This window comes from Amborella trichopoda, chromosome 3 (genome assembly GCF_054954075.1).
Source record: "Amborella trichopoda isolate Santa Cruz 75 chromosome 3, AtrichopodaSantaCruz75HAP2 v2.0, whole genome shotgun sequence".
Taxonomy (NCBI): domain Eukaryota; kingdom Viridiplantae; phylum Streptophyta; class Magnoliopsida; order Amborellales; family Amborellaceae; genus Amborella; species Amborella trichopoda.
Genome location: NC_142338.1, coordinates 44,242,076 through 44,259,678, shown reverse-complemented (window position 1 = coordinate 44,259,678; position 17,603 = coordinate 44,242,076). Strand labels below are relative to the sequence as shown.

Here is a 17,603-nt window from a genome sequence, read left to right as displayed (position 1 = left end):
GAAACTATAGTCTATAGTCATTTCTTTTTATTAATGAAAGCCTCTTGTGGGTTTTCATTCCTACTGAACACTTCAAGTAAATGATTAACAATACCTCTCTAGTGGGGTGTTCATTGGTTTACAAAAAGAACATACCCCCTGTGAAGAGATGCCTCAAAGTTAAATTGGCACAGATGAGATGTTATGCACCCACGTACAAAAAATGCTATTCTCATTCAATTCGAAGCCTCACGAAAACGCTTTAAAAACGTATAAATATGAAAGAAACAAAAGAAAAACAATAATCAAAGAACAGCAGTTACCAGGAGAAAGACAAGGAACACATTCACTGCGATCTCATCAGGCTCCACTGGCCATGTTATAGTGGTGTGGCAAACCCTGCATTATAAAATCAAAGTCTCTTTAAATACAATGTATGATATCCTGATACCAAAGAATTCATAATTAGTTGGACAGGTTGATTCTCTCTCTCTCTCTCTCTCACACACACACACACAGCCACACATCATCGTCACCATCATCTGCCCTAGTAAGACACATTCCTATCACTAGGAACATGAGGAATGCACTATATATTTGCACTAAAGGAGCATTGGATCAATTTATATGCAAAGGTTCACATAAAAGCACCAGAGCCTATATCGCCAGTGAGGGAATTAGGTTGCATTGGTGTTCATCATAACAACGTAAAAATGATCTCAACTATTAAGAGTACATTTCCCTCACCCCAAGTTAGGAAACCGGAAGTGATCGGCACCACTCTGTCGTGGAAAGCACAATAAAGATAGAAAGAAGCCAAGGACTCTTTCATTATGGGGGAATTGGTGCTGCATTTTCAAAAGCCATTGAAGGAATGCACTGAAGCATAAGTTTCCTAGTTCAAGATTTAAAATTCTAAAAATAAAGTACACTGTATTAAATAAAAAATGGACAAAAAGGGTAACTGTTAACCATTTAAAACCAACATTCAGAAACTTGAACTCAGCAACTGATTCAGCCTAGATGAATTGATCAAAACAAAGTCAAACTCAATGATTAATGGCTATTGTTCAAACAACTAAATCGACTATGGATATCGTCTAGAAACACACCCAAAACATGGTAGAATTCTCCCAATTTGCTTATCAAAAACAAAAGTGTGTCACAGTGTTAACCAGCTCACCGGATGAACGAATATCGCACAATCCTATATTCTTATTCATTACTTTTGAATTATTTTGCTAGATACAAGCATTCAAAAAGTGGATTAGATCAAGTTCAATTAGTTTGCTTCTCATAATTCATTATCAAAATCTAGAGTTCATAGGACTTGTACCAGGCGAGTCAACGAATCCTGAGGGAGTTGTTTGAAAATTATGAAAAGTAGAAAAAAAAAATAACAAAAATCCTAAAAATAAAAAGGAAAGAATGAGACGACCAAAAACAAATAAATGAAAGATTTTCCAAAGCATGTTTCTTTTGATAATCCATTCATGCAATACATTTTATTAGAAAGTTCAACTTTGGATGCTTCCATGATTTCTGAAATTCAATTACTATTAAGCGCAATACACCACAGTACAACAAAATCAACATTTGATTCCCACAATATCGCCAATGTCACAAATTACGGTCAAAATCTTATCCAAACACTGGAAATGTTCTTAGCAGTATAGCAGGACTCGCCGAGTGCACTCGTACTCAGTCGAGTAACTTGGCCTCGGGCTATGCCCAAGGCCGAGTTGCTGCAAGTTGGGAAACTAACATAACACCAACAAAAGACATTAGATATTTAAAATGCTAAAAAGGTAAAAAATATTGAAAAACACCAACATATTTGTTAGAAACATGTTTTTCAACGATTTCAATAGTTTTTAAGATGATTTCCGGACTTTCATACTCCCTTATTTTTCTCAATATTTCTGTTATATTCAAGTGTTCACAACCAAAACGCAAGAAGATTTCAGACAAAACCCCACTAATTTTTAAGTTCTAAATTAGATAAAATTTATACACTCAGTAAGTTTTCTAGGGGTCGACTGAATTGCAATCTAGAGAGATATTAATCTTAAGTGACCAATTCCTTTACAGAACGTCGCCAGCACCAACAACTCTTTCGATCCAAAACAATTAGTTATAAAGCAATTCAATGAAAATAAAACTAGGAAAGGAATATTTCTTTACTTGAGTGGACCAGTTGGCCCAGGACGCCGGAACCTAGAGTTGGGGCCGGTATCAGACTGCTGGTTTATTTGCTCGCTTGCCTTTTTCTTTTCTTGAAAGAACTTTGGGGAAATTGGATATTGAAATTGGTTCCTAAACGTGGTCTAGAATGAATACGGGCTTCAAAGTTTAGGATCCCAAATTTTTTTTTCAATAATCCATCTTTTATAGATTTTTTTTCATCTTCTTTAGTCTTCTAATGATTTCTATTATCTCCTTTAATATTTCTGATTTTCAATTATTTTTGACAAATTTGTTACTTATTTTGACTCTTTCATTTTAGGGTGCACGTAACTCGGCCGAGTCCACTCATACTCAGCCGAGTTACTCACCTCGGCCAAGGGGCAAATACCTTTGCCAAGGCAAGCTTTAAAACATTAGTTCTTAGTTTCGATAATTCAAAAACTCAACTAAAATTCCCACAAAACCACCTTCCTAAATCTTCAGAGTTCCTGGTTTTTGAATCGGAATATCCAATGCTCGAAAATGTCCATTTGAAAAAAAACTAACAAATCCAAATCCTCTTTATCTATGATTTTTTAGGGCTTTTTTAATCTTCAAATGAGTAGAAGTGTAGAACATGAACTAGGACTCTTTAGGGCTTACATACCGTATCTCGCCCATTTGCTACCCAAAAAGTTGCAAACAGTTTTGTTTGCAGCAACTGCACATTGTGATTGTACAGTGCCAGACCAAGCAAGTGATGTTTGTCTTGCTCAAGACTCGAGGCTCCCCTCATTCCAACACAATAATTGCTGGGTCCCTCAAAATCTCCAATGAGTTTTTCAAATTTTTAATATAGGCAAGGTGCAGGTTTTTAAAATCCAAGATCTCCAAAGCCAATTGGACTTGCGGGAGTCAAAGTTTTTAGAGCTTCATTTAGGCATAATAATTATCTAGGTCAAGAGCAGGTGTCACATGGGGTGGGGAAAGAAACGTCATTGAATGGACATCATCAAACCCTTAGGGGGTGCGAATGGTGTTCAAGTCAAGGACAGCATGAATTGATACTCCAGGCCCACATAATCAGGTGTTTGGTTGATATTCGAGGCCCACATAATTAGAGCAGTTTGGTGCGGTGAAACTTTATCCCGCCTAATCGTACTTCTAAAACTTTTAGCAGTGTTATAATTTTCTTTTGTTCACTCTGTCTATAATTTTAGTGTTCTACTGATATCCAAACTCATACCATACTAGTAGTTTTGTGACTTTTTAAATCTCTAGGTTCTACTGGTGTCACAAGGTTGCTTGTAGCTTGTACATTCTGAACCCTGTGTATTGAAATACTATTCAGAGATCCTAAAACAAGAGGTTCATTTTGTGTATGGGCTCTGATGGAATCAATGAGGCTGAACAGATTTTCTCAATATTTTATAATGGTCTCATTCATTTTACGCAAGCAAAAAACTACATTTCACACAAACAATCAGATTACAAGAAGAAAGAGAGAACACATAAATAAAAATAAACAAGAAATCCATGACCAAATATACATGAATGGATCAGCACCAACTTTTACAATAATAAGATGATTTGACTCTACTTGGACAGCTAGCACAAATACAAGGAATCCATCAAAGAATGTACCTTCTGAAAGCCAACCCCATCGGCAATGATCAACAGAGAGCATTGATTTCAGCAATGCCGAAGCAGTAGCACTGTGGTGGGGTATCAGAGATCCCACAGAATTCAATTCCACGGGCAACCTAATGATGAAAAAAGAGAAATCTTCCATTTTCAGAGAATAAGAGTGAAGAAAACGCTCACACAATCACATCAACCCATTAAAAAGGACAAGAAGGGGGCCATGAAGGAAAATCCTAATTGGCCAGAGAAGTAACTCTTTCTTATCAGCTACACAAGGGCCACCAACAAAAAATGTGAATGTCAAAAATGATAAACATAATCAGGAAGCAGAGAAAAGATTCACCAATACACCCATTTTCCAAAAAAAAAAAAATACACTAACTGGCTAGAGAAGGAAACCTATAACATTCATATACAAAAATACACCATTTCCAGAAAAGAAGTTGGACAAAACTTTAAATCAAATTGATCATGTCAACAGAAAAAACGCCATGAAGCTAAATCCTAACTCGCAAGAGAGGAGACCCTAACTTATCAGTTCACAAAGACTACCAAATAACAATGTCGATGAAAAGAAATGCACATCATAAGCAGGAAATAGAAAAAGCTAAATCAAACAGACCCATTCACACAAAAAAATGCCACCGAACAAAACCTAATACAACAGAATATGACGCTACAAATAGTAAAGAAACAATATGCTATTCCAGAGAATGCGATTGGATACTAATCACAATCTCAAAATATAGAAAACCCTAATCAACTTTTCAAGAGAGAGAGAGAGAGAGAGAGAGAGAGAGAGAGAGAGAGAGAGAGAGAGAGAGAGAGAGACTTTAACTGAAATTCACCCATTTCAAGAAATAACAGACGGCCATGAAGAAAACCCTAATTGAGCAAAGAAAAAAACTCAAATCATAGAAGAAAACCCTACATGACCAGAAGAAAGACTTCCAACTTAACAGTTCCAAAAGGCCCACTAAGTTAAAACAAGTATACCACCATATTCATACAACGCCAATGGACAAAAATCTAACCTTCAATGGTCAGCATCAGAGAAAATGCCAATTAATATGAGTCCACAGGCAGATAAACTAAGAACCATGGAAAAAACCTCTAAACGACTGCAGAAGAGAAGTCTATTCTACCCATTTTAGAGGAAAAGGGGAAGAAAACATCAGAAGAGAAACCCTAATTAAGGGAGAGCCGGTAATGACCTGGTGGTGCGAAGTAGTCTCCTTTTGTGAAGGCGAAAGGTGGGCGGCTTTATCTCTGAATAAGAACGGGAGCAGAGACTTCTGAGCGGGGCAGAAAGGAAGAGGCGCCTAGCGCAGGCCTGGATCGCCCTTGACATGGTGCCTACAATGGAGGTTGTGTAAACCCTAAACCCCCAATAAAACCCAAGCTTGCGCAGATAGCGAGCGGATGGGTGCCCCTTCTCAACTTGAACGTAGGTTCTATAAATACGAAAATGGTTAGCAAGGAAAATATGATTTAAGGTGGGAAAAGAAGAAAATATTATTTACTCAAAAACAGAAAATTCCATTAATAGGACAAAATAAGTTTTTTTTTTTAATTTAATTTTTACTTCACTCGAAATACATAGAATAAAAGAAAATATTTACTCGGTGAACCAAATTATGCAAACCATAAAAAAGGAGAATATAGCAGGTTCGATTTCACCGTTCTCAGTGAATAATCTAATTCCTCGTATCCAAGAAAAAAAAAACAGAAAAAGAAAAAAAAAATCCAGATCTAAAGCTATATAGCATCAAATTCCAGAATATTGACCAATACAAAAGAAAAGAAAAGAAAAAGATAGAAATAAAGTGAAACACACAGAGATGAGGTTTGACAAGAGAAGCCTTGAAAGTCATGTAATATGAAGGAAGAACATCATTCATGTCCCATAGAATTGTAGAAAATTGAATTCGGGCAATCTGGTTTTAGACTAACGGCTTGAATTTTCAAATGTTTAGGGTTAAATTGATGTTTCATGCTTTTTTCATGGACCTTTGAATTTAAATATCAAGGTGTGAACATATTCTTTTGTTAACGGATTACTTTCTTAACCAATTTCAAGACAACAGAGGTGCCGATCAATGAAAAGGAGCGAACTGAAGTAGTTACAATACCAAATGGAGAATCAAATATAGTATAAGAATGCTATATCCCCAACCCAAAATTGACTTGAATTTTATGGCGGACTAGGGCTCAGCATCGAAAACTTTACAGCTGAGATATCACATAGTGCGGAAGCAATGAAGATATCTTGAATTTCCTCAAAGGCATCCTCTGAACTTCACGAGTTAGGACTTGTCCTGCTTCCCCTGCAAATCACTATCAGTGGATCGCCTTCCGACTGTGACAGACCAGAAACAGAATGTGAGGATATTGTTATCCAACCAAGGAGAACTTTGGTCTTAACTTCCAAAGAAGCCATTGGTCCTGATCAAGCCAGAAAAAATCTTCGACACCACACCACACAAACATCATCCCAAATCAGACCCTCCATGAAATCAGAGGTTTACCTGAGATAGAGTCAGGGTTTAGAGCCTGAGCGAAGAACAGGGGCATCACTGTGATGATTGCAATCCATATAAGAAGGATGTGCTCCCAAGAAAGGTTCCGAAAGATGTTAATATATTGGATATATTTAAAAGATTGGAAATATTGGCCAATTGGCCAACATTAATAGCACTGCCTTACCTGCACCAATATATGGCTGATATGTAATGGTGAACCACAAAGTCAAAATCCCCCTTATTGTTAAGTATTTGTAGTGGTCATTATGTATCAATGTGATGGCTGATATATCGATTTTCTCAATGTATGAAACAAGCGAGCTATATGAACACCATTATATTCGTTTGTGTCTGAAAAATCGATTAGAAATCCATTATTTCTTGGAGATATTAATAAATAAAAATTACACTATAATTTTAATTTCTTATGTCCAATATTTTCAAAATATCGGTCATTACACTGTTGCATACTGAAAAATTATCATTATTTTCCAATTTTAAAACTATTGGTTTAGATCGAATACAATGTAAACCCGAACGCTGATCTGCTGAACATAAACCAGGCCAACTGTTGAAGGTCTTCTGGAAGTGGAAAATCAAATGAGAAAGTTGATCTTGAGGTCTCCTTTGGGAGGGAAACACATGGAAGGGTCTTCCATGCTGAAGATAGTACTTAAATTCTGTCAACCAATTCTCCATTCTCTCTCATTTTTTCTCCCAGATTAGCATCCAAGACATAATATTGAACTCAATTTTCTCTCTTACTTTCTCCCAGATTAGCATCCAAGACATAATATTAAACTCAATTTTCTCTCTTACCACCACAGTATCTCCTCTTAAGATGCGATGATATTACCCCTTGAAATTCATTGGAAGATTGCCAACAAGGTAGAGAACTATAGAGAAAATTCTCCCACATGACCATACCTTCCTTTCTAAATTTATTCGTATTGTTGCTCCATTCCACATTCCCTCTAACATGTGACAATCCACATAGCCAGTTTCTATCCCCCCTAACCCACATGATCACCTCATTTCCCTCTCTACTCTTATTTTTGGTTGTTTAGTGCTATTTTTTATGCTATGCTTGATATATTTAGGATTGGACATTTGCGGGCCTGGAGGGAACTTGTGTATGACCAAAGAGTTTGAAGGGTTGGCTGTCTTTAAAGGCAATTCACAATGGGCTCTCAGATGGCCTGAATTTCTTTGATTCTATGGAGCTAGAAGGAACTATTTGAGAATTTTCTATTATTGAATTGTCAGAGATATCAACCTTGTGTATTTTTATTATGTAGTATGGTGGCATACAGCCTGGCATATTTGGACATACCTAGAATAGAATACGGCATTTGGATATTTTTTTGTGACTAGGGGTACCATACTTCCATTTTGTATTTTCACCGCACTTTAGTTTTGTTTATTAGAGTTAGTTACCTATAAAGAAGAAGATTACTCATAGATGATATAAAGTGGATGTATGGCTATTGTTTAATACCTTTAGACTTAGGGTTGGGTATGGAACTCAAGGATTTATTTGGGTGCAATTTATTTGTGAAATTTTCAAGCTTAGCTATGCATGCATCTGTCATGCATGCGTCGCTGCATGTATGTGTGTGTACACACGTATGTGCATGTATTCGATCCCATTTAATAGGTATGGACTATTTCATAATTTTAGGTTTTCCTTCTGTTTAGTAGATATATGATCAGACATTTGAAAATTTTATTCTTTTCTAATTTTTCACTTTAAAAGTTTTTTGTTTGCATGTTCAATATCATTTCTACTACTTTTTACTTACATTGTACAGTATTTGATGACTGGGTATATATGATTTTGGTTCTCTTGATGTTTAGGTGTCAGGGTTTTGCTTGAGTAACACTGGAAGGATGCCATCTAAGTACCCAGTTCTTGGCAATCGGCCACTTGAACAATGGAAAGTGGCAGTATTGAAAGATGAACTTTGGAGACGTAATATGATAACTAAGGGTTTAAAGGAGGATTTACTGAAGCGGTTGTCGGAAGCAATTCTAAATGATGAGAACTGTGTTCAGGAAAATGTGGGCGATGGTTTGGATACTGAAGTTATTCCTCAGGTTCAGCAGAATGACAGATTTGGGAAATGCACCAGTATAGCAGCCAGGTGAAAATGAAGCTAAAAAGAACAATACTGAGTCCATCATAGATGATACTGAAACAATGATAACAGCAATGCCATTCCCAATTAAGGTGCTGAAGCTCAAGAGAGTGAATTGACTGATTCTATGAAAATTGAGACCTCTGAATTCATGGTCACATTTCCAACGGGTTCTACAGAAGTCAGCATTTCGGTGAGTCATAGCCCTGTTAAACAGATAGAATCCGTTGAGAAACAATCTAGTTATGAAAGTCTGAAAGAAGACAAGGCATCAAAGAGTCCCAACAAAAGCGAGGAGCCCAACCTTGTAAACTAGATAGAGTCCATTGACAAACAGTGTAGGCATGAACCTGTGATAGAAGGTGAGGCATCCAGGTGTCCTATCAAAACTGAGGAGCCCAACCTTTGCAACCCAAATTCTCAGGTATCTGAAAAGGGTCCCAACAAAAGTGATGAGCCCAACCTTGTAAACCAGATAGAGTCCATTGACAAACAGTGTAAGCATGAACCTGTAAAAGAAGATGAGGCATCCCGGAGTCCTATCAAAAGTGAGAAGCCCAACCTTTTGAACCCAAATTCTCAGGTATCTGAAAAGGTCAGCCCTATTTCAGGGGTTCTGCTAAAGAGTGATTCCGTTTCTAGCGATTCTTTGAATGCTGATAATTAATGAAAATGAAAAGAATGAACTAAAGGATAATTTGAACGCTGATAATTTAGATTTAGAATTAGAAGCTAGTAATCCAGAGGGGGCCTACCAATCATCCACTGAAGTACCTCCAGTTGGTGGTTCTTTGGATGGTCAAGAGCCAGGTGTGTATCAGAGCTCTATGAGATTGATGAGACCCTTGCTGCTGGTACCCATGCAGACCTTATCAAGAAAGTTGATAGTGCAGATGGTGGTTCTTCTGTAAAACTGAATTTAGATAGAAGTTGGGGGGATGAATCACTGGAGGATGATGGATTAGAGAGTAAACAAAGTGATGTTATTCAAAATACTGTTGAAGTCAGAGACAAGGATGAAGTATCAAAATTGTGCCCAATAAAAGAGGACATTGCTTCTGTTTCTGCTGTGGCTGATTCCTCTCCAAATGAGAAGAATGTTATTGTAGACAGAAGCAATGACTCAGTGAATATTGGGGAGAAAAGAAAAATTGAAGGTGGTATGTACTATTGCATTGTCTTGTTTACATGCATAATTAGTTTTTCGTTCTGTGATTTGGATATATTTATTGCTTGTACTATTTGAATAATTTAGCTTGAATTGTGTAATAATTCACCATGATGTTGGAGTAATGCTCTTAGGTTTCTAGGTCTAGTAAACAGTTGTGGTCCAAGGCTGCCAAAATTTTGCAAAAGCATATTTACAATCTTGCTTTTCCTCAGTAACATGAAAAGTTGCTTATGAATTAAATAATAAAGTATGTATAGTTTCCTCTTTGGAATAATCTAATGTTCTCAAATCTCCTATACATTTCTACAATAGTGGGAAGTTTTTCTTTCATAGATTTGGGTACAAGGAATGTAAGTGATAATTAGTGTATTTCCCAATAATAGTAATTTGTATGTAGTGGGTGTAGTGTTACTATCCTGCACCTTGTGGTTTTTCACCAAAGAGATCTTTGAAATTGCCTTCATGCTATCCTGCACCTTGTGGTCTTTCACCAAAGAGATCTTTGAAATTGCCTTCATGTGCATGATGCAAGAGTATTGAGGCAATAAACTTTTGTACCAGTTTTTATGCAAACCCTTGATAAATATTTGGAAACTGTAAAGTTTTACACAACTTTCGCATGTTAACCAATAAAAGCTAAAAGCTACATAGTTACATATACTGTCATTTAGATGTATTTCCATTGGTACTTTGGTCCTTTTCTCGTCAGTGTAAATTTCTTTATGGCCTGTTCTCCAAGTTTACTCTAGTTGCAAGTTGCAACAGACCATATATCGTGCCGCTTCATAATATTTCTGCGTATAAGGCATTCAACTTGTACCAGAGAGGAAGAAAAACTTCCCTCTTTGAGAGCCAAGTACTTATTGGAAGTGTCTAACTTTCCCTTTCATTATATTTACCCTTATTGCACTATTAAAAGGCTGAAAGAGGTAGTTCATGATTGTGAAATATGACTTCTAACATTTCCATGATTTTGAGTTTTTCCTTTCTTGTTTTCAAGAAAAATTGCTATTTTTATTTTATGAGAGTATTAAAATAATTGATACTTTACATGTTTTATTATTGATTTTTCCCCTTTTATCATGTGCAGATCAGGAGGCACCCAGAGTCAATGACCCTTCAAAGAGGCAGCGTCGGTGGAACTCAGAGCCAGACAGGGTATCCGAATCTCAAAATTCTCTTCTCCTCCCCTTAGTAATTCTTTTTCTGTGCCTAGAGATAGATTTTCATCCTTGCCTAAGACCACACTCAGTAATCCCGACTCTCCTGATAATGGAGGTGCCCCTAAAGAGTGCATTGGTAAGCTTCATTTTGTTCTTCTTCCTCTTCTTCTTCTGGTTGTGCAAGTTGGGCTTGCAATAGTTCTTTTTCCCTTAGTTTTCAAAAGTGGGTAAATTGGTTTTTAGACTTGACTTTACCATGCTTTTGATTTGTTTGAATGGGTGGTATGGTAGTAGTTTCAAGAATTACTGTATAATACTTGGAATCATGCAACATGTAAGTCATGCGAAATGCAAATTTCTTTTTTAAGAAAATGTGAAATGCAAGTTGGGAAATAGAGCTTGCAGATAAGCATTTGGGTATGCATGCCATGAATACAATAGAAGCCGAGGAAGATTTACAAACTTCTTTTGAACTTTCTGTGGGAAAAGTTTCTTGTATTTGTCGGTTGTTAAATGAGTAACTAGTGTGGGTTCTTCTTTTTTCTTTAAAAAAAAAAGGAAGAAAAAGAAAAAGAAAACTAAAGTGGGTTCATAAAATTTTGTTATGCAGTTCCTTCATCGGAAAAGCCTGCAACTACGTCTTTGAGGATTGACCAATTCCTGTGTCCATTCACTCTAAAAGCTGTTCAAGAGCTTCTGGCAAAAACTGGGACTGTCTCTAAATTCTGGATGGACCACATCAAGACCCACTGTTATGTCACTGTATGTCTTTTTATACATAAATACTCTCCCTCGCTCTCAAACACACACTCTCTCCCTCAGCCATAAATTATTAAATATCATATGCTTGGTGATTGAAAAGAATAATAGTAGCAATTCAACCAAAAAAAAAGATAAGGAAAATTCCCTTTCAGCTTTGCAATTCAGCTGTTTTTCTCTAAATAGCTTTCGTGGGCTATAGTGAATCCTTTTCATATTATTTTGTCATTTTTTAAGGGAAAATGATTAAAATACACTTAACTTATCTTTTATTTAAATCAAACGAAATAGGTCATCATCATCATCTAAACTTATCCCAACTATTTACAGTTGGCTACAAGAATCCTGTTCCGCCATTCTGCTGATAGGTTCAGGATTCATGACAGGATTTAGTAAAGTTTTCTACTGACTCCCTACCTAACACAACCCTCCTCCTTTACCTGGGCTTGGGATCGGTTTAGGGCCAGCCAAAGCAGAGTTATGTAAAATCAAAAGAAATAGGTACAATGTTAAATAGTTCATCTCTTGATAAATTTCCCTTTTTTCAATTCTGTGTTTTTATTGTAGTATTCATCAGAGGAGGAAGCAATGGCAACTCGAAATGCTCTCTACAATATACAGTGGCCTTCTAATGGTGGCCGCTGCCGTACAGCTTAGTTTGTTGATCCTGAAGAGGTTAAGGTCAAACTTGAAACTCCCTTATCTTCACCTGCTACTACAACAGCAAATTCTAACAAACAGAACTCACGTCAACAACCTCCAAACAATGCCACTCCCTTGCCTTCTCTAAACAACCACCCCTCGCCAGAGAGACACTGGCTCCACCTTCTCCCCCTTCTAAGAAACCAGCACCACCTATTCTCACACTCGACGATCTCTTCATGAAAACAAGAGCAAGCCCCCGCATCTATTTCCTCCCCTCCCCTTGTCAGAAGAACAGGTTGCTGCTAAACTAGCTGCACGGGAAAGGGGCCGGAGGGTTTAGAAAACTCTTTTTAATTTGCTATATATATACTATCAAGCAGTGGTTGCTCTTTTGCAGGCCTCTCTCTCTCTCTCTAAGTTGCCATTCTTAGTAAGGAGCCTGTTTCTAGTAGTGGTTGCTCTTTTGCATGCTGCTCTCCCTCTCTCGATTGTGGTTAGCTTGTTCCTTTTAGTGGGTGCTGTTTTGCAGGCTGGAGATGCACCATCTCAAAGGGGATGTTACTTTTGTGGACTGCGTTTATCTTTTATGGATGTCACACATGGAGGGGAAATAACATTTAGAGATGAGATCTATGGTTGGTCTGCACAGCGATGAGATTCCTTATTGTTTTAACCTTGTATTTAGGGTCTAGAGTGAGTGCACCATCTTTATAAACTTAATTTGGCTATTATACCTCAAGAAGTTTTGTCTTTGCCTTTCTGACCAGGCTTGTTTCCATTACTCTACTAAGAGATTAGGAGCTTTAATGTAGAAGGCCTTTGGGTTTTTGTATGTGGATGACTGTGGAACTTGTAGTTTGGAGTAAATGATGTCATCTTATGTTGCAGGTTTAATTACAATGCCTATGAAAGGAAAAAGAACTAATCAGAAATGTTTTGTAATTCTATTATGGGAAAAGTTTATATTAAGGATGAGGCCTTAAATAATCAAATTAAGGCGCACCTCACAATTCACTAGAAGAGGTGGTTTTGATGCCAAAAAATCTTCAAATTGTTCTCATAGGACCAAGAGAAAAAATGGATTTGAAGTCTTGAAAATAGTGTATCTTTGCCAAAATGATAAAAAAAACATTTAAAAACACATTACAAACAAATTTCTTAATTTTTGGCTGGGTTCGCATTTGACCAGGGTCCGAGTTGGACAGGCCAAGTTTGCGACCAATGCTTTTAAGGTTTCATATGCTTAGCAATAAAAGGTAACTTCTGCAATTACTGTTTCAATTGGATTTATGCATTCAAAGGTATACATATAACTTATGCAATTACTAGAGAGAGAGAGATTACAGAACTCCATTAACTCTTAGAAAAGTGGGATAAGCAGGAGGTCACATTGAAAATGAGAGACAAAATTACACAATGAATAAATCACGGCCGCTAATCTATCTATAATCGTGTCATTCCTCAATCGCTAATAAATAAACCAGTTAGAACAAAAATTAACAGAAAATTGGTTAAATGAAACACAGACAGTTAGACACCGTTAATAAGGAGCCCTCCAAAAAACGCAAGCCATGACTAACCCAAAGCTTGGCTTGCCAACGTGGCACCCTCTACAACAGGTGAACTAATTGAAATGATGATGTGTCAATTACCCAAAGGCGAGCTCCAATCCTGGACCCACCTCTCAACATTCATGGGCTGAGTACCCACTGGGCCAGCGACTTACTGGAACTCTGGGTCCCAGTATTGTTGATGTGGCAAGTTGCATGGCAGCTGAGTCACCTGCTGATATGGCTTCAGGTCGCCCTCTGTATCAAACGAGTCGGGAAGGAGGCAACCCATCTGCTGAGCAGGCAACTGTAGGCCCCACCTACCCTCAACCACATGCTGACTCATCCGTTGATATGGCAGTACAGAAACCTGCCACGCGCCTGCAAAGCCCTAGCGCGTGGTGCCCGATACAGGCCATACCTGGCTAATAAATAGCCTAGATCAGCCTGAAAATCCCCTGATATGGCCGGAAAAGTAGCCGGAGAAACACCTAGGTCTGCCGGAAAAGTGTCGAGAAATGGAGTCCCCAGAAAAGTGTCGATAAACTGGCCTAAACTAGCCTCATGTTTTGAAGTAAATTTGATCCCATTCCCAACCTCTGGAGTTGCCGAAAAAGTGGCTGCGAAATCGCTCACAATTTCCGGAGAAATCGCAGCAAATTTACCCCCATTCTCAACCTTCAATATCCCTTCTGGCGTTTCCCCATCTCCACAAACTGATCACGTTCCCTGATTTTGTGCAGTAAGACATCGATATGACCAGAGAGCTTCTGAAGGTCATCGATAGATAATTCATCAATTCTGTGATGGCCAGAGAGTCCATAAACCATCGCTTCCAATTTAGCCTCCATGTTTACTCTCTCTTTTTCTCAATCTGTTGCTTTAAACTCTGTATTTTCTCTGACAAGAACTGAGAGCAATTCTGGAGTTTCTTTTCTCTCTTGGATTTGTCGAGACAGAGATATCTTTCACAGAGCGAAAGACAATTATTTGTGTCTTGAGGCGAAATATTTGGAACACAGGAAGATGAGGCGTCTGAGAAAGATATGATGCAAGCATCAATTCCACACCGCACTGAGAGTTCGTGTAATTTCTTCTGTAAACCATTTCTTCTTTTGACATAGTTGGATGAGTTATGAACTTGAATATCCTTAGTCTTTCTTTTGGTTGGCATTCTTTCGTATCCCTTCCTCTTTCTTGACCTGCTATATTTCAATCAACTGTTAATAGATTCAACTCTCTCTCTCTCTAATGGTCTAACCCTTCACCTCTTCGCTCTCAATTTACTACATCGTTCATGGTTCCGTATTTCTCAAGTTTTTCTACTATCATTATGATAACTAAAATATCATGAATAATCTTCTCTTTAATTAAGAAAAAAATCTCCAAAAATTTGTCTTTTAATAACTACTAAGCAAAAATAAAGGTATGATATTCAAATGAACAACTATGATTTAGACAGCAAAAATTTGTCTTTCCTAATCTTTCACGATCTATAAAAGGCATAAATTTTGATGATTTGGCATCAGATTCTCTCTCTTTCCTCTTTGTAAAAAAAATCTTTTAAACTTATGCAAGTAGATAAGACAACTTTTTTTGTTTTTGTTTTTTTTTTCCTCCCTCCCCCTCCCCTCTCCTCTTATCTCTTATTTTTTTGGCCTCTCTAATTGGGCACCGAGGGGTTGGAATCTTCTGACCCGTCTTGATGTGAAGGTTATTGGTATGAACAAAGTTGTTTTCAAACTTCAATCTAAGGAAGATGTCAGTAGAGCTCTACGAAACCGTTATTGTAGAATCAGGGGAGTCTACTTTCATTAGATTTATAGAAGCTTGTCGACTATGTTTCCTCTGTTCAGAAAAAATATATCTGGATTAGTCTCTACGGTATCCCACTGTACGCTTGGAACTTGGCTATCATAAAAAAGATATTGGGTGGATTTGGAGTCTATTTGGATATGGGTTGGGATTCTTTCTTGAACCCAGTATGTAAGATGGTGCGGGTTAAAATTTCGAAAGCCACAAGTGTTCCCCTCCTTGATAAATTTTTTCTGGTTATTGGTGAAGATTTTTTCGACATTGTAATTAGTGATGTTTGCTCTAGGGTGGCACTTGTTGGTGGTAAGCCTGTTGTCGCTTTGCAAGACATTTAGGACCGACATAAGGTGTAGATGCCGAAGCTAAGGAAATCACCAGAGATTGGGAAATTGCAAGTTGGTGGGACGCTAAAATCGGGTTGGAGTTTTCTCGGAAATTTGAATTTCAAAAAACAGTAACCCCCAAAGTTTCAAAAAGATGGATTCCTGTGGGTAGATTTTCGGATTATATGGAGGGTTTTTCAATTTCTACGTATAAGCCCTAAGATTTAATTAAGGGAGATAATGGTGGTATGCAGTTTTCTAATAATATAGATGGTTTGAAAGAGGTTATAGAAATCCCCAAAGATTGGATTTTGGACGACTTTTCTCGGATTCAATTTGGTGGCTTCTCGACATTGGGGGTCGGTGATCGCACCGGACCACCTCTTTCTCCAAATATTGATTGCGGGAAAGTTTCCCTCAAAGCAACAGGTTGCTGTCCCAAGATTTCCTTGGGAGGGGAAAGCCTCCCATTTCAGCTGAATCTGCATAGGGAAGATATTCCCGTATAGGTGACAGCTGCGTTTATCCTTCCTGATTCGCCTGTTTTTGGGAAATCTGGTAATTAAAAAAGGGAAAGTTATTTCTTGGTCTCTCCTTTCTCTTCGATGGTGTCGCTAGTGTATCTCCTTGCCCATTAGAAAGTTGTTGGCCAAGCTTAGTGTCTTGTACTAATTTGAAGCTTTTTCACTTCCAAAATGCATCCCTTTCTGTTTCGCCTAGCCGCATCCAAGAAAGTTGCTCACGCTTCGACCCTCTTCTGATTGATCCTTTGGCTATCATGGTTGTGGAGCCAAAGGAACCCAAGTTACTTCTGGAGACTGTAGATACAGTGACGGAGGCATTAGAGATGGTTGCGCCTGAGATGCGAGTGGTGGTCTCCCCTGATGCTAGGCTAGAGGAGTCCAATTACTTCTAGAGAATGTAGGTACAGTGACAGAGGCTTTAGATATGGCTGTGCATGAGATGCAAGTGGTGGTCTCCCCTTGTGTTGGGCTGTTGGGCATTGATCATCCTCTTGCAATCGAGGCCTCTTTATTTATTCAAGGCCCCATGGATAATTCACCTCTAGTGGAAAAAATGATGATGTAAATGGGCATGGAAGATGTCCCTCTTGCTGTGGTGATAGACGAAATCAAGAAGTGTTGTAAAACCAAAGCTCTGGTGGAGGTTAAGGAGAAGCAAGCGGTGGCTGTTGGGGATTCAGAGATGGTCGGGGCTCGTACTCCTACTAGCAAAGAGGTTATTTCTCCAAAAAAGAAGGTATTTCAGAGAGGAGTGTGTTCCTCAGCAAGCTTGGAGGCACGCGATGTTCCCAAAGGAGGCTATATGGCAGCTGCACTTGCTTTTCGCGACGTTGCGATGGTGGACATTGATTCGGCTTCTTCGTCCTCGGCTGATGAAGAGCGTTATGAGTCTATAATGCTTGAAGATGCTTTCTTTGGGGGTGGTCCTTCTGGACCAAGTTCTTCTTCTTTTCTCTCTCCTCCTTTTTTATGAATATCATGTCTTGGAATGTTAGGGAATTAAGTGATCTCAGGAAAAAGAGGACGTTTTGTTTTTAGTTTCAAAGTACAAACCAGTGATTTTGGCTTTACAGAAGACCAAACTTCCTAGCCCTACTCTTTTGCGTGTTAGGGAATTTTGGGGCTGTTAGGAAGTTTGGGGCTCAGGAGCAGTCTGTTTTTATAGAATTGATGCTATTGAAAATTCTAGTAGGGTATGGATTCT

General features: G+C 38.1%; 2 protein-coding genes across 4 annotated transcripts; one reads left to right on the top strand and one right to left on the bottom strand.

The window, feature by feature from the left end:
• LOC18443998 (protein NUCLEAR FUSION DEFECTIVE 6, mitochondrial) lies at positions 1-6,669 on the bottom strand. Of its 3 annotated transcripts, XM_020673312.2 has the most exons (6): positions 6,496-6,669; positions 6,318-6,365; positions 6,020-6,148; positions 5,004-5,243; positions 3,790-3,908; positions 1-378 (listed from the first exon to the last, which is right to left on the bottom strand). In XM_020673312.2, exons 3-6 carry the CDS (start codon positions 6,076-6,078, stop codon positions 359-361), a joined length of 438 nt encoding a protein of 145 aa, XP_020528971.2. In that variant the 5' UTR covers positions 6,079-6,148; positions 6,318-6,365; positions 6,496-6,669; the 3' UTR covers positions 1-358. The 3 variants fall into 3 exon arrangements, with proteins under 3 accessions (XP_020528971.2, XP_088716888.1, XP_088716889.1); XM_088860762.1 differs by lacking the exon at positions 6,496-6,669 and having other exon boundaries at positions 6,020-6,493; XM_088860763.1 differs by lacking the exons at positions 6,020-6,148; positions 6,318-6,365; positions 6,496-6,669 and adding an exon at positions 5,412-5,452.
• Positions 6,670-8,201: 1,532 nt separating this feature from the next.
• On the top strand, positions 8,202-13,017 carry LOC18443999 (uncharacterized). The gene is made up of 7 exons (XM_088860402.1): positions 8,202-8,442; positions 8,542-8,756; positions 8,874-9,067; positions 9,221-9,609; positions 10,711-10,919; positions 11,394-11,545; positions 12,110-13,017. Exons 1-6 carry the CDS (start codon positions 8,202-8,204, stop codon positions 11,427-11,429), a joined length of 1,284 nt encoding a protein of 427 aa, XP_088716528.1. The 3' UTR covers positions 11,430-11,545; positions 12,110-13,017.
• Positions 13,018-17,603: the final 4,586 nt, after the last annotated feature.

What these genes read in the sequence shown, in the direction of transcription:
- LOC18443999 (XM_088860402.1), top strand. Translation starts at nt 8,202, where the DNA reads ATGCCATCTAAGTACCCAGTTCTTGGCAATCGGCCACTTGAACAATGG. An exon ending in CAGATTTGGGAAATGCACCA is followed by an intron (nt 8,443 to 8,541) that starts GTATAGCAGCCA and finishes TTCCCAATTAAG; the next exon opens with GTGCTGAAGCTCAAGAGAGT. An exon ending in AGCCCTATTTCAGGGGTTCT is followed by an intron (nt 9,068 to 9,220) that starts GCTAAAGAGTGA and finishes CATCCACTGAAG; the next exon opens with TACCTCCAGTTGGTGGTTCT.
- LOC18443998 (XM_020673312.2), bottom strand. Translation starts at nt 6,078, where the DNA reads ATGCCTTTGAGGAAATTCAAGATATCTTCATTGCTTCCGCACTATGTG. An exon ending in CACTATGTGATATCTCAGCT is followed by an intron (nt 5,244 to 6,019) that starts GTAAAGTTTTCG and finishes TCGTATTTATAG; the next exon opens with AACCTACGTTCAAGTTGAGA. An exon ending in ATGGGGTTGGCTTTCAGAAG is followed by an intron (nt 379 to 3,789) that starts GTACATTCTTTG and finishes TTTATAATGCAG; the next exon opens with GGTTTGCCACACCACTATAA.